Source organism: Pseudorca crassidens, chromosome 3 (genome assembly GCF_039906515.1).
Source record: "Pseudorca crassidens isolate mPseCra1 chromosome 3, mPseCra1.hap1, whole genome shotgun sequence".
In the NCBI taxonomy this organism is placed as follows: Eukaryota; Metazoa; Chordata; class Mammalia; order Artiodactyla; family Delphinidae; genus Pseudorca; species Pseudorca crassidens.
In genome coordinates, this window is record NC_090298.1 from 165614499 (window position 1) to 165626712 (window position 12214).

Below are 12214 nucleotides of genomic sequence, written 5' to 3' on the forward strand. Positions count from 1 at the left end.
TCCTTATACATTCTGGATATTAAGTCTTTATCAGATATACGATTTGCAAACATTTTTCTCCCATTCTATTGGTTGCCTTTTCACTTTGATTCCTTTGCTGTGCATGAGTTGGGGTTAGGATTATTTTAATGTAGTCCCATTTGTCTATTCTAGCTTCTGTGACCTGTGCTTTTGGTGTCATATTCAAGAAATCATTGCCAAGTCCAATGTCGCGAAGCTTCCCCCCCCCGCCCCCCCCCCACATTTTCTTCTAGGAGTGCCATAGTTTTAGGTTTAGGTTTAGGTCTTTAATCCATTTTGAGTTAACTTGTATATACGGTGTAAGGTAAGGGTCCAGTTTCATTCTTTTGCATGTAGATAGCCGGTTTTCTCAGCACCATGTGTTGAAGAGATTATCCTTGCTCAAGTTCTGGTGTTTTTTAAAGCACACAGACTGTGGAAGTGGCCCAGGTCTCCCTACCAGTGAGATCTTTGGTGCTACTCGCGTATTTTGTGCATCCTCAACATTTTCTGGAGTAAGTGCTATTAGACCCTTTTCACAGATGAGGAAACTAAAGCTGGGTCCAAATGACCTGCCCAAGATCGTCATAGTAAGCAAATAGGTGTAGGTGGGATTGGAACTGAGGACTTGAACTCTAGTGCCCACATCCTGGAACACCCTGAGGATGTTCCTCATTTTTTCCCTAGCAGGCGGGGAAAGAACGAATGAATGAAGGTCTCAGGCAAAGCTCCCAGCAAACGGAGGAGCTTGGACAAGCCCACTGCTCCACGCGGGGGTGCGCTCCCGTCCCGCGCATGCGCGGCCCCTACGCAGGGCCAGCCACACTGCGTCTACCCACACATGGTACGGCCTCCCTCCGTGTGGTACGGCCCGCTTTCCCCCACGCCCAGGCCGGGATGGTACGCGCTGCCTCCGCTCGCCGCCCCTCCCCATCGGTTTCCGCGCGAAAAGCCAGGGCTGCCTGTGCTGCCGCCGCCTCTGCTGCACCTTCCAAGATGCCTGCCCGTACCGCCCCAGCCCGGGTGCCCGCGCTGGCCTCCCGGGCCTTCTCACTGCCCGACGATGTCCGCAGGCGGTAGGTGCTGCGGGGGACTGGGAACCTGGGGTGGGTTGCACGGTGTTGGGGGTGGGGGTGGGGGTCGTTTCCCCTCCGGGTAGCCCGTGGCCGCCGCTGACAGGCGGGCGCGCATGCGTGGGATGGCGCGGCGCGCGGCGGCAGTTGGCGCGGGCAGGGTGGCACTTCCGGTCGCGCGCGCCCCTGGCCGTTTGGCGCCAAAATGGGCCGAGGCCCTCTCACAGCTCCCTGGTGACTGGAAACTTGGGGGTCTCTTCTGACCTCAAAGTAGAGCAAGCCTTGGGTTCGCCTTGGGGATCCCCTTCCTGGAGCAGCCTCAGGCCCAGCCCCTGCCGCCAGCCTGGTCGCGCAGGAAGTGGGCAGCCCGCGGCCTCAGAATACCCCTCGGCCCGGGCACTAAGGCCTCCACTTCCGGTGCCCGGTCCTCTCGAGGGGGTCGGGCCGGCCTGGTCCCCGGGGGTATTTTGGGGGTCCCCTCGGTGCCCCCACGCCACGCATCCCGATGGCAGCCTCTAGAGACAGATGTCGCCGGTCGGGGGACGGGCGCGGCCGGCTCAGGTTTGCGAGCCCCGTCTTCCTCTGGGGGCTCCCTCCATCACCTCATACGGCTAGGGTAGGCGCATTCTGCAAGGAACTCTTCACATACCGTGAGGGCTAGGGCTCGGACGCCGTGAAAGCTGAGTGGTTTCTTCTAGCAAATCGGTGCCTGTGAGCCGTGGGCATCAAGGAAGCCTTGCTAGGGAGAACTGGCTGCAGTTTCCTCCGTCTGTGTGTGTGTGTGTGTGTGTGTGTGTGTGTGTGTGTGTGTGTAGGGGGAGTGAGGGGCCAGCACCTAACATCGGGGACTTAGCCAGTCTTAGCTAATCTGTGCACAGGGGTCAGCGGCAAGACCGTTGGGCCCAGGCTTCTTGTTCCTGAAGGGCATCAGTTTCACTCCTGGAAGCTTGCACACCTCACTTGGAGCACTAGTCACGGGAGCCTCGACCAGCCCTGAACACTTCCAGCCAGATTTGTGAACCTGATCTTGCCATTTCTCTATTTCCCTGTGCTTGTTTCCTAAAGTTGTGCCAGTCCAGTCCTGATTTGGGCTTTTGGGCGTGGAGAGTAGGTGTTGCAGGCATTTGGGTCTCCCTCCCAGGCGTCAGACCACTTCTTAACCACAGTTAGAGGGTGCTCTGCCTTGCTGAAGAATCCCTATAACTTAAAAATGGAAACATAACTTAAAAATGGAAATGGCGTTAAGGAAGCATCTGGCTTCACTTTAGACCCAGGACAGAGATGTTTGGGCCCAGCCTTCCTTAACTTGATGGTGGGAATGCCACCTTCACTGGCTCATCTAACCTTGGGCAAGTTTCATAAACAAGTTACATCTGTGGACTAGGACAGTTAACATGGGCTTTAAACTGCTATTGGATTAAATGAGAATATGCCTGGCACATAAAGGCCTCCCCCCCCGCCCCGTGTTAGCATTATTGACTAATCTAGCTTGCTTTTTTTCCATTCTGCTAATTGTATAAAACACTTTACATTGTCTCATTTAATCCTCAAGTGTTCTCAAGAGTGGTTGCCACAGGAGTTAACAGCAAGGAAGCAAAAATTCCTGTGGAAGTCTGCTTCTTGCCAAAACCTTTCCCTTCAGCTAGGGCTTTTATTGGGCCAGAGCAAGTGTTTTGTTTGGTTGAATTTGAATGTTCTTAGGTGAGTGTTACAATCTGCCATTCACCCTAGGTTCCATATTACTTTGAATGAGAATTGCTTACTGTGGCTATAGAGTCTTGGGTTTCTGCCTCAGACCATTGACATTGTCAGCTTATGTGACGCTCTCAGCAGCTTTTCTTAAATTTTGAATTTCAGCCTATAAAATACACACATAAGCATGGCATTCAGTACTCCTTTTACAATACTCCCTTATACCTCCTTGTAAACGGAGGTAGAACTTTTTGATTCATGGAAATTAGGGACCTCATATTATGGATTATACTGCTAAGTTCAGTAGAATGCTCTAGGAACAAAATGTAGGCCTAGACCTCACTCAGGCATTTCTGTCACTTGTGCTAACTTGTGTTTATATGGCAGCTTCTTTGAAAACTCTTACAGTTACATTAACTATGTGGCGATACTAGAAAGTATTCTTAACATTTGGATTTTTAAGTTTAACTTTTTTTTGAAGTATTTTATGTCCTAAGTCTTCTAAAAATAACGCCTTTCAGGACAAGCCACATTTTTCCACTTGCATTTTCTTACTCTGTCCAAGCCACCATCTTTTGTATAGAAAAAGCAATAGTCTTCCTACTCGTCTTTCTGTTGCCACTCAGGTCTGCTTTCTATAAGTGGAAACTGTGATCCTCTTTCGATACAAGTTGGAGACAGAGGTTTTCCTGCCCCTTACACTGCCTAATGCACTTGGCTTCAAGTCCGGGATCCCCGTCCACTTGCCTGACTCATCTTGTGCTCTTTTCCTCACAAACCACACAGGTTACCTTTTAGGTTCTCAGGACCTGGGACCGTGCAGAGCAACCAGTGTGAGGCTGGGTTCCACCTACCCCTTCACCATGCTGGGTATTGTCTGTTCATCCGTAAGACTGCTCAGAAAGACACTCCCCTTTCCCTGCGATGAGGTGTTGAATTCTGTCAGCGCATCCCGCATGCTGCCTTTGCAGCTTGGGAGTTGATGATGACTTGTTGTCTGAGCATGTTTGCCCCATTCATTGTACTTGCAGCTTGGTGTCCACTAGACTCGAATGCTTACATGCCAGACGTTCCCCTTCACGGAGGCCTGGATTTACATATTGATTCTAACAACCTCATTGCACAACTCATTTAGCCTTTGTAATTATGACAGCTTTCTTATCTGCTAGCCACTCTGATTAGATTAGAGTGAAGTTCTTAACTAGTTCCATGGCTCCTGAGTAGGTATGGAGGGCAAAACTGAGTTACCTTTTCTAGTTCTCCCCTGCACTAGGATTCTAGAGGTGCAGACTACTGGAGTTCAGATCCCACCCCACCCCTTGCCAGCTGTATGACCGAGTCATCTAACCTCCTGATGCTTTATCTGTAAAATGGGATGGAGGTGCCTGCTCCACTGGGGCATTGTGAAGGCTGAGCTGATAGGTGTAAACGTGGTAGAACAGCACCTGCACAGAAACCTCCTTCACTGCTTATCACGTGGCAGCTGTATGTTTCACTCCTGTTATTGGGGTGGGGGGCGGTGCATAACTTAAAGTACCAACACGCAGACCTGATACTAAGGCAGATACTAATATAGCAGTGTATGTCTGCTTATCATTCCAACCTTCCTGTTTGCCTGGTTTCTTGTATTATCGTCTCAACTTGCTCTTTTTAATTTTATTTATTTTTGGCTGCGTTGGGTCTTCGTTGCTGCGTTAGGGTTTTTTCTAGTTGCAGTGAGCGGGGGCTACTCTTTGTGGCAGTGCGCAGACTTCTCATTGCGGTGGTATGGAGCACAGGCTCTAGGTGCGTGGGCTTCAGTAGTTGTGGCACGCGGGCTTCAGTAGTTGTGGCACGCGGGCTTCAGTAGTTGTGGCACGCGGGCTTCAGTAGTTGTGGCTCACAGGCTCTAGAGCGCAGGCTCAGTAGTTGTGGCGCATGGGCTTAGTTGCTCCGCGGCTTGTGGGATCTTCCCGGACCAGGGCTCAAACCCTGTCCCCTGCATTGGCAGGTGGATTCTTAACCACTGCACCACCAGGGAAGTCCCTGGTCTTGCTCTTTCTCCTGCCACCTTAGCTTAGCTTTTGTGCCGGGTGTCCAGTCTATTCTTCAGTTAAGGTGGTTTTCTACCCTTAATTCTTTGTATCCTTGGCTTTTGTGATGCTGTTTGCCACCAGGGGACCTCTTCCCTGATTTCTGCCATATTCCTTTTCAATTCCTGGACCCTTATTTTCTTCCAGTCTTAGATTTCTGCTTTCAGCAGTTGGGGGTACAACTGGAGAGGCCTCTTTGGAGAGCCCGTTCTAATTTCTGGCTGCCGAATAGCCATCTAGATAGCTATTCACTGAAATGTCACTCCTAAAATTCATGGTCTGCTTACTTTCTCCCACCGAAAAGTTCAGAATTTCTGGTACTGTATTAATTTTTAATTGCTGCCGTAACAAACTACTTCAGTCTTAGTAGCTTAAATAAAACAAATTTGCTATCTTCTGATTCTATAGGTCAGAAATGTGGTGTGGGTCTCACTGGATTAAAATTAAAGTGTCAGCAGGCTACATTCCTTTCTGGAGGCGCTAGGGGAGGACCTGTTTCTTACTCTTTCAGGTTGTTGGCAGAATTCGGTCCCTTGTGGTTATAAGACTGAGGTCCCTCTTCTCTTGCTGGCTGTAAGGTGAGAGCCATTCCCAGCTACTAGAGGTGATGACATCTGTTGGCTTGTGGCCCCCTTCCTCCGTCTTTAAAGCCAGCAAAGCCAGTTCTCACATCACATCTTTTTGACCCTTCTGTAGTCACATCGCTTGAAATGTAGCTGGGAAGTTTCTCTGCTCCTAGGATTTAAGTGACTCGATTGGGCCTACCTGGATAAGCCAAGAAAACCTCCCCATCTCAAGGGCTGTAACCTTAATCACATCTGCAAAGCCCCTTTTGCCCTGTAAGGTAACATATTCACAGGTTCTGGGGAATTAGGGCATGGATATCTTTGCGGGGGGGTGGTCCGTTTTCCTTCGTACCACAAATATTATCTCTGGTAGCCCTATACCAACCGCCATGCAGCCCATTACAAAAGGCAGAGTAGACGGAGCTTTGTAACTTCTCTAGCATGTTCTCAGCTCCTGCTGCTAAACCATATTACAGACCAGCATTTCTAGTTTAGGATGTTAGAGTGATTTAACATCTTATCTCTTCCTGTCTGATATATTGTTTATTTCTGCCAGATTGACTTTATTTTTTCCTACTAAAAGATGCCTGATACCTTGGGTTCTACCACCCCCATGACTCTTCCGATGGTTTGTTAACTATGGAGCAAAGTCAATGATTTTGAGCCTGACATTGCTGACCTCCCTCAGACTGGCACCCACCTCCTCTCTCTGGACTTGCCTTTCTTCCCCTGTGTCAGCCCGACTTGTGTGGGTTCCTTGGGTGAACTCTGAGCCAGCGCCCCTGCTGTGCTGCTCCTGTTTCGGACAGCTCCCTCTGCCCGGTTCCCGCTGAGCTCTCAATGTCTCTGGATCCCTCCTTCCTGATGCTGATTATACCCTTTTGCTTCAGAAGCCTCAGATTTGAACTCTATTTGTCCACACAGTGGTTTATGTATATCTTTTTCTCCTTTAAAGAACTGCTCTGAGGGAAGCAACTAGGAATGAATTGTGGGATCTTAGACTGGAAGGGAGCTACGGTTTTCTTTTATAAGGTGGTTGCTGTTCTCTGTGACTCCTCTACCTGGTCCTTCATGTCTGCTTCTAATCCTCCTGGCTATGAATGTAAAGCAGATGTGAGGTAGTGTCACCAGTTTTACTGGGAAGGGGATGGGTGCTCCAGTGAAAGCCTGGGTGTCAGGAGCGGCGCACTGGCCAGCCTTCTTCCTGCCACACCTCTGGCTCCTCGGTGCCTGCCCTGGGCTCCAACCTTCCACTCTGGGGCCAAGCAGGTCAAATCCAATCTTCACAGGGCAAGACACTTCAGATAGTCTGAAGATTTGTTTCTCCCTGCCAGGCTAAATATCCCACTTCACAGGAAAGCTTCAAAGAATTCAGACCCACAGATCTGTCTCCTGGCCAGATGTAGGAGTTGTCAGCATTGTGGAAAGGGCCCTTTGATGGGCTTCAGTCTAAGTGTTATCCTTGACACCTGAGGTAACCTGGTCGAGGTAGGAGCTGTGTCCTGCCAGGGTTTTGTGAGGAGAATGACTGAAGACAGGTAGGTGTGATGCTCCTGCAGCAGCATGTGAGTACCGAGTTATGCAGTTGTCCTCATCCAAGGCTCTCCCAGGACCTGAGTTGCTTTGAGGGTAAAATGACTTTTGCCTGGAAGGGGCTTCACATGCTTCTGGAAAGCTTGACTCGGAATCTTGAGTCCAAGTTACACAACATATGTGAAATATAGTATATTACCACTGTATCTGGAGGCTGCTAAGTCTTTCTTTTTTTTTTTTTTTTTTTTTTTTTTGGCCGTACCTTGTGGCATATGGGATCTTCGTTCCCCGACCAGGGATCGAACCGGCGCCCCCTGCCTTGGAAGCACGGAGTCTTAACCACTGGACTGCCAGGGAAGTCCCTGCTAAGTCTTTTCTATAGAAAGGCCTTTCCTGACCATCCAGCAAGTCATGAGGTCCCTGCCTGGTAGTGCCTACATCCCATCACTCAGCTTGTTGCCTGGAACAGGGCCTGGCGTAGAGTAGGCACCCACAGATGGCAGTGGTGGTTGAAGCTAGAAGCAGGATCCACGTGCACTCGGAGTAGCCACTGTATGTCATTAGTCCAGCAAAGCCTGTCACTCAATTCCTGGCTGTGCTGCTTACACTTGCCCTCTGGGAAGGCCAGCCTGGCAGAGCTCTGTTCCTGTCCTCTGGGCTGCTGGTAACTGAGTACCTAGCCTGGGTGCTGGAGGGGAGGAGCCATAGATGGTGGAGGCCCAGTTCCCGCCCAGGGTGCTGCGCCTCTGCTGACGGACACTTGCCCAGCTGGTTAGACCTGTTCTCACCCAACTGCCCACAGTCAGCACCCAGGCTAGGAACAGCAGCCTCCCCATTTCCTCGGTGTCTTCTAGTTTTGTTCCTTTATTCTTTTTGCTCCCTTCCTCCCCAAAGAGGCAAGATACTAATCTTCAATAATCAAATCAGACCATGATTTTCCAGCTAAACTCATGACAGTTCTGTACTTGTGAATGACTAGGTACAAACATTTACAAGGATGAGCTCTTGGGTGAGGCGCCAGCCAACTTTTCTAGCTTCATCTGTCTTCCTTGTGTGTGGGCACCCCCTGCTGCCTCAGATGCCTTGACTCCTCCATTTTCCTATATTCCTCATCAGGAATATGCTGCCACCACCCCATCCTGGCCTTTGGGAATGTTAGCTGGCTGTTCCCCACAGCATCCTGTCACCCTGGTCCACTCTTTCTAACCTCTGTATGCCCTCCTATGAAATCTTGTCAGGTCCAACTGGAGGAAGACCACCTGTAGGTCAGTTAACTTGGGAAGGACCCCAACTGTGTGACCTGCTTCCCCTTTCCCAGTGTCTTTAAAAGAATGTTAAAAAAAAAAAGAAATAATGTTGTTCTAGAGCTCCTATATCATCTCTTACCACCATCAGAAAACCACCCCCCAAAAGGGGGGCCTCATTCATATTGAAAATAACTTTTTAAAAAATTAATTAATTAATTTTAGTTTTGGCTGTGTTGGGTCTTTGTTTCTGTGCGAGGGCTTTCTCTAGTTGCAGCGAGCGGGGACCACTTTTCATCGCGGTGCGCGGGCCTCTCACTGTCACGACCTCTCTTGTTGTGGAGCACAGGCTCCAGACACGCAGGCTCAGTAGTTGTGGCTCACGGGCCCAGTTGCTCCGTGGCATGTGGGATCTTCCCAGACCAGGGCTCGAAGCCGTGTCCCCTGCATTGGCAGGCAGATTCTCAACCGCTGCGCCACCAGGGAAGCCCGAAAATAACTTCTTAACGTGTAGGCATTACAGTAGGGCATTCTAGACACTGGGGGAGGGAAAAACCATTGTATTTTTTTCTAACATTCATGTTAAACTTATTTCCAAAGTTCTTTAAACTGTGGTATTCTTACAGGTAGACAATGTTGCTTAACAAGTGTTTGTTTCTTCCCTTTTTCTTCCCCCAGGCTCAAAGATTTGGAAAGAGATAGTTTAACAGAAAAGGTAAGGTAATCTCTACCTTAACAAAATTTATGATCAAATGTGACCAATTGACAGATACTGTGTAGTTCATAAAAACAAATTTAAGTGGAATTGGCTCTCTTTTCCCTGAAGTTGAGGATACGTTGGATGTTTTTGTCTAATGTGCTGTACTAATAGGATATTATTGGTTAGCTTTTGGTAGCTCATCGAGTTTCCCCGTCTGGGTTCTGTAGCCTCAAGTCTGGATTATAACGTGTCCCGGTCACACTGTTTTTCAAAATCAGTTTTGTTCTAGTACACTATTATGTATCTGTTTCACCTCTAATCTTTCCATTTTTCACCACTCTGGAGATGGTGTGATATGATCTTAGTGGAAACATCACGAACATGTCTTGTGAATATTTAGTTTTCTTTTTAGCTGACTCAGCATTGCCTGCCATTCAGTCATTGTTAGGTGACCAGGCAGTGTAACTATTTGTGTATTGGTCCATTAGTTCATAGCTTGGGCGTGCAGAGACTTCTAAACCTATATCCTTCCCTTAGGAATGCGTGAAGGAGAAATTGAATCTCTTGCATGAATTTCTGCAGACAGAAATAAAGAATCAATTATGTGACTTGGAAACCAAATTACATAAAGAAGAATTATCAGAGGTAAGTCCTCAGCATCCCAGTGGCTAGAAAATGTTTCCTCCCATGTAACTTGTCTGTGACCAGGGAGGCAGAATAATCCCACCTCTCCCTGTTACCTGATAGTTACACAGGAAGCGCATGTGTTTCCTTATTCTCTCATTGCCACTTGTTTACATTCACTGCTACTTAAATTATCCTTTCCTGCTGTAGGAGGGCTACCTGGCTAAAGTCAAATCCCTTTTAAATAAAGATTTGTCCTTGGAGAACGGAGCTCATGCTTTCAGTCGGGAAGTGAATGGATGTCTAGAAAACGGGAGCCAGACAAGTGGTGAGGAGCACAGAGTGGAAATAGCAGAGAAAAAGAAGTCCCCCAAACCTGTTTCCAAACTTTGCATGCCCAGGAGAAGCAAGTCCGATGCAGAAACAAAATGTAAGAGTGCTTGACTCGTTTGACCTCGTTGGAGTCTGGTACCACCTAAGGGGAGGACAGACTTGGCGCCATAGGGTCTGTCTGTTCCCCCCACACACAACCCCTCCACCGGCAGTACTTGTTTTTTGTGTATCTTTTTGGGTTTTTTTGTTTTTTGGGGGCGGGGGTGGGGGGTGGCTGTGTTGCTCGGCTTGTACGATCTTAGTTCTCCAACCGGGGATCGAACTCGGGCCCTCAGCAGTGAGAGTGCCGAGTCTTAACCACTGGACCACCATGGAATTCCCTCTTGTGTATACTTCTAACTAGCTTAGATATATACCTGCAATTTTTGTCTTCAACCAAGTTATAGAGCATTAGATCCCCAAATGTGGTTGAATTTATGAGGTATAAGATAACAGGAGCTACTGATGTTTATTACGTCTAAGTTACATGCCTGCTTAAGCTGAACATTTATTCTTAGACTCCTTCCCCGCTTGTAGTCAGAGTAACTCTTCTGGAATTTTTAAAAATAAGAGCATGGGACTTGAGCTCAGGTCAGGTGCTTGGCCACTTCATCTTTTGACGAAATAAGCGGAGGTTCTGTTTCCTTTTCCGTCTCAGGGTTGGGCCCCTCATACAAGAGCTTGTGTTGAAATGGCCCAGCAAACTGGCAGGTGCTAATTTGATGACTTTATCAAGATGGTGGTTGCTTAGAATAAGAAGAGAAGGATACTTAATCCTCAGAACCTGGTCTCTGCACCAGCTTGGTAATGCTGAAGAACTGTACCTTCGCTGTGAACTCTTTATTCATAGTGGCTTTTTTGTTTCTTTTTCTTTAAGCAGCTGAAGTCTCATCTAGCCCCAGGATTACAAGGCAAACTACCAGGCAGACCACCATCACATCTCATTTCACAAGGGGGTCAGTATATAATGAATGGACAGCCCCCATTTTAGGGGCCAACTGTTTTTGGTAAAACACGTATAGAATTAGTAGGATGTAACTTAGTAATTCTGACTTCCACATTGTTAGGTTTTCCTTTTGATATTCTGTAATTAGACATCCATGAACAGCATTTCTGAAGACCTCATCCATTTTTACTCTTAACATAGGAAACTTCAAATGTACATACACAAAATTACCAAGGATAGTAAAATGAACCCCTGTGTACCTATCACCCAGTGTCAACAACAGTTAACAGCTCCTGTCTGTTGTTTCATCTATACCCCCATATGCTCCAAGTGAATTATTCCAAATGGATTACAACTCCATACACACCCATGTCCCCCCAGTTGGATTACTTTGAAACAAATCGGACATGTCATCTTATCCACAAATATGATATTTCTAGATGACAAGGTCTCTTTCTTTGACAAGTTTTTTATTCATATTTTGCTATAATTGCTAACATCTAGCAAACCGTCTTTTGAAGAAGACAAAACATGCCTTATAAAGTGTAACAGTTCCTTACTAACAAATACATAGCAGTGTTCATTCTTCCCCTTGTATAACAGAGTTTGGTTGATTTGCTCCTTAAGCCTTTCAAGTGATAGATTCCTTAGTTTCTTGCCATTTATTTAAAGAAAATAGGTCTTTTGTCTACTAGCTTCTAGGTCTGGCTGACTGCATCGTTTTGGTGGTTAATGTGTTCCCTTGTCTCCAGTTCTCTGTACACTGGTAGTTAGGTCTAGAGTCTTGATCAGATTCCAGCCTTATTTTGTGAGACTTCATTGACGGCATGGGGCTGTCCATCAGAGGCATGTAATGTCTGTTCGGTGATTCTAGCAGCCGTTGATCAAAGTCTAGATCCATTACTTCTTAAGGTTTGCAAAATGGTGGTATTCTAAACCTGTCATCCAAAGAAACATTAAGCTCGAAGCTTCTTTTAATGTCCTGGCAGAAAGGGCTTCTCCTTGGAGGGAAGAGGGTGTCCATGCCCTGAATCTTTCCAAACAGAGGGTACTCTTGGTAGGGAGGAATATAAGTTGTTTCGTGCCCACTGGAGGACTAGGGTCTGGCTGAGCTAACAGTTGACTTTACTGTGTGTGACAGCCCTGCCAAACGGAAACCTGAGGAAGACGCTGAAAAAGCAAAATCAGATGATTCTGTCGATGAAGAAGAAAAAGACCAGGTAGGGCTCGTGTTTAAGTTTCTTAACTCTGCCTTATTTTGGTACACTTGCTGGTAGTTGTGAATGTATACTTGGTCTATCTATGGCCCAGAAGTGACTGAGAGGATGTTAGAACATATCCCTGGACCCTGGGCAGTACGAAGTGTGTTAGGGTTAGACCTGAGGGCTCAGA

The 12214-nt window shown here is 47.6% G+C and overlaps 1 protein-coding gene across 4 annotated transcripts in view; it reads left to right on the top strand.

The window, feature by feature from the left end:
• Positions 1-865: 865 nt before the first annotated feature.
• The window catches only part of DNMT1 (DNA methyltransferase 1), a 42545-nt gene continuing 31196 nt past the window's right edge, over positions 866-12214 (top strand). Inside the window, exons 1-6 of one of the 4 annotated variants that reach the window (XM_067733828.1) lie at positions 866-1076; positions 8859-8895; positions 9418-9525; positions 9715-9934; positions 10754-10832; positions 11964-12042. In XM_067733828.1, coding sequence (XP_067589929.1) covers positions 898-1076; positions 8859-8895; positions 9418-9525; positions 9715-9934; positions 10754-10832; positions 11964-12042 — 702 coding nt within the window. In that variant the 5' untranslated portion in view covers positions 866-897. Of the gene's footprint in view, positions 1077-1275; positions 1635-8858; positions 8896-9417; positions 9526-9714; positions 9935-10753; positions 10833-11963; positions 12043-12214 lie in introns of those variants that run through there. The other 3 variants (XM_067733825.1, XM_067733826.1, XM_067733827.1) reach the window with 3 other exon arrangements.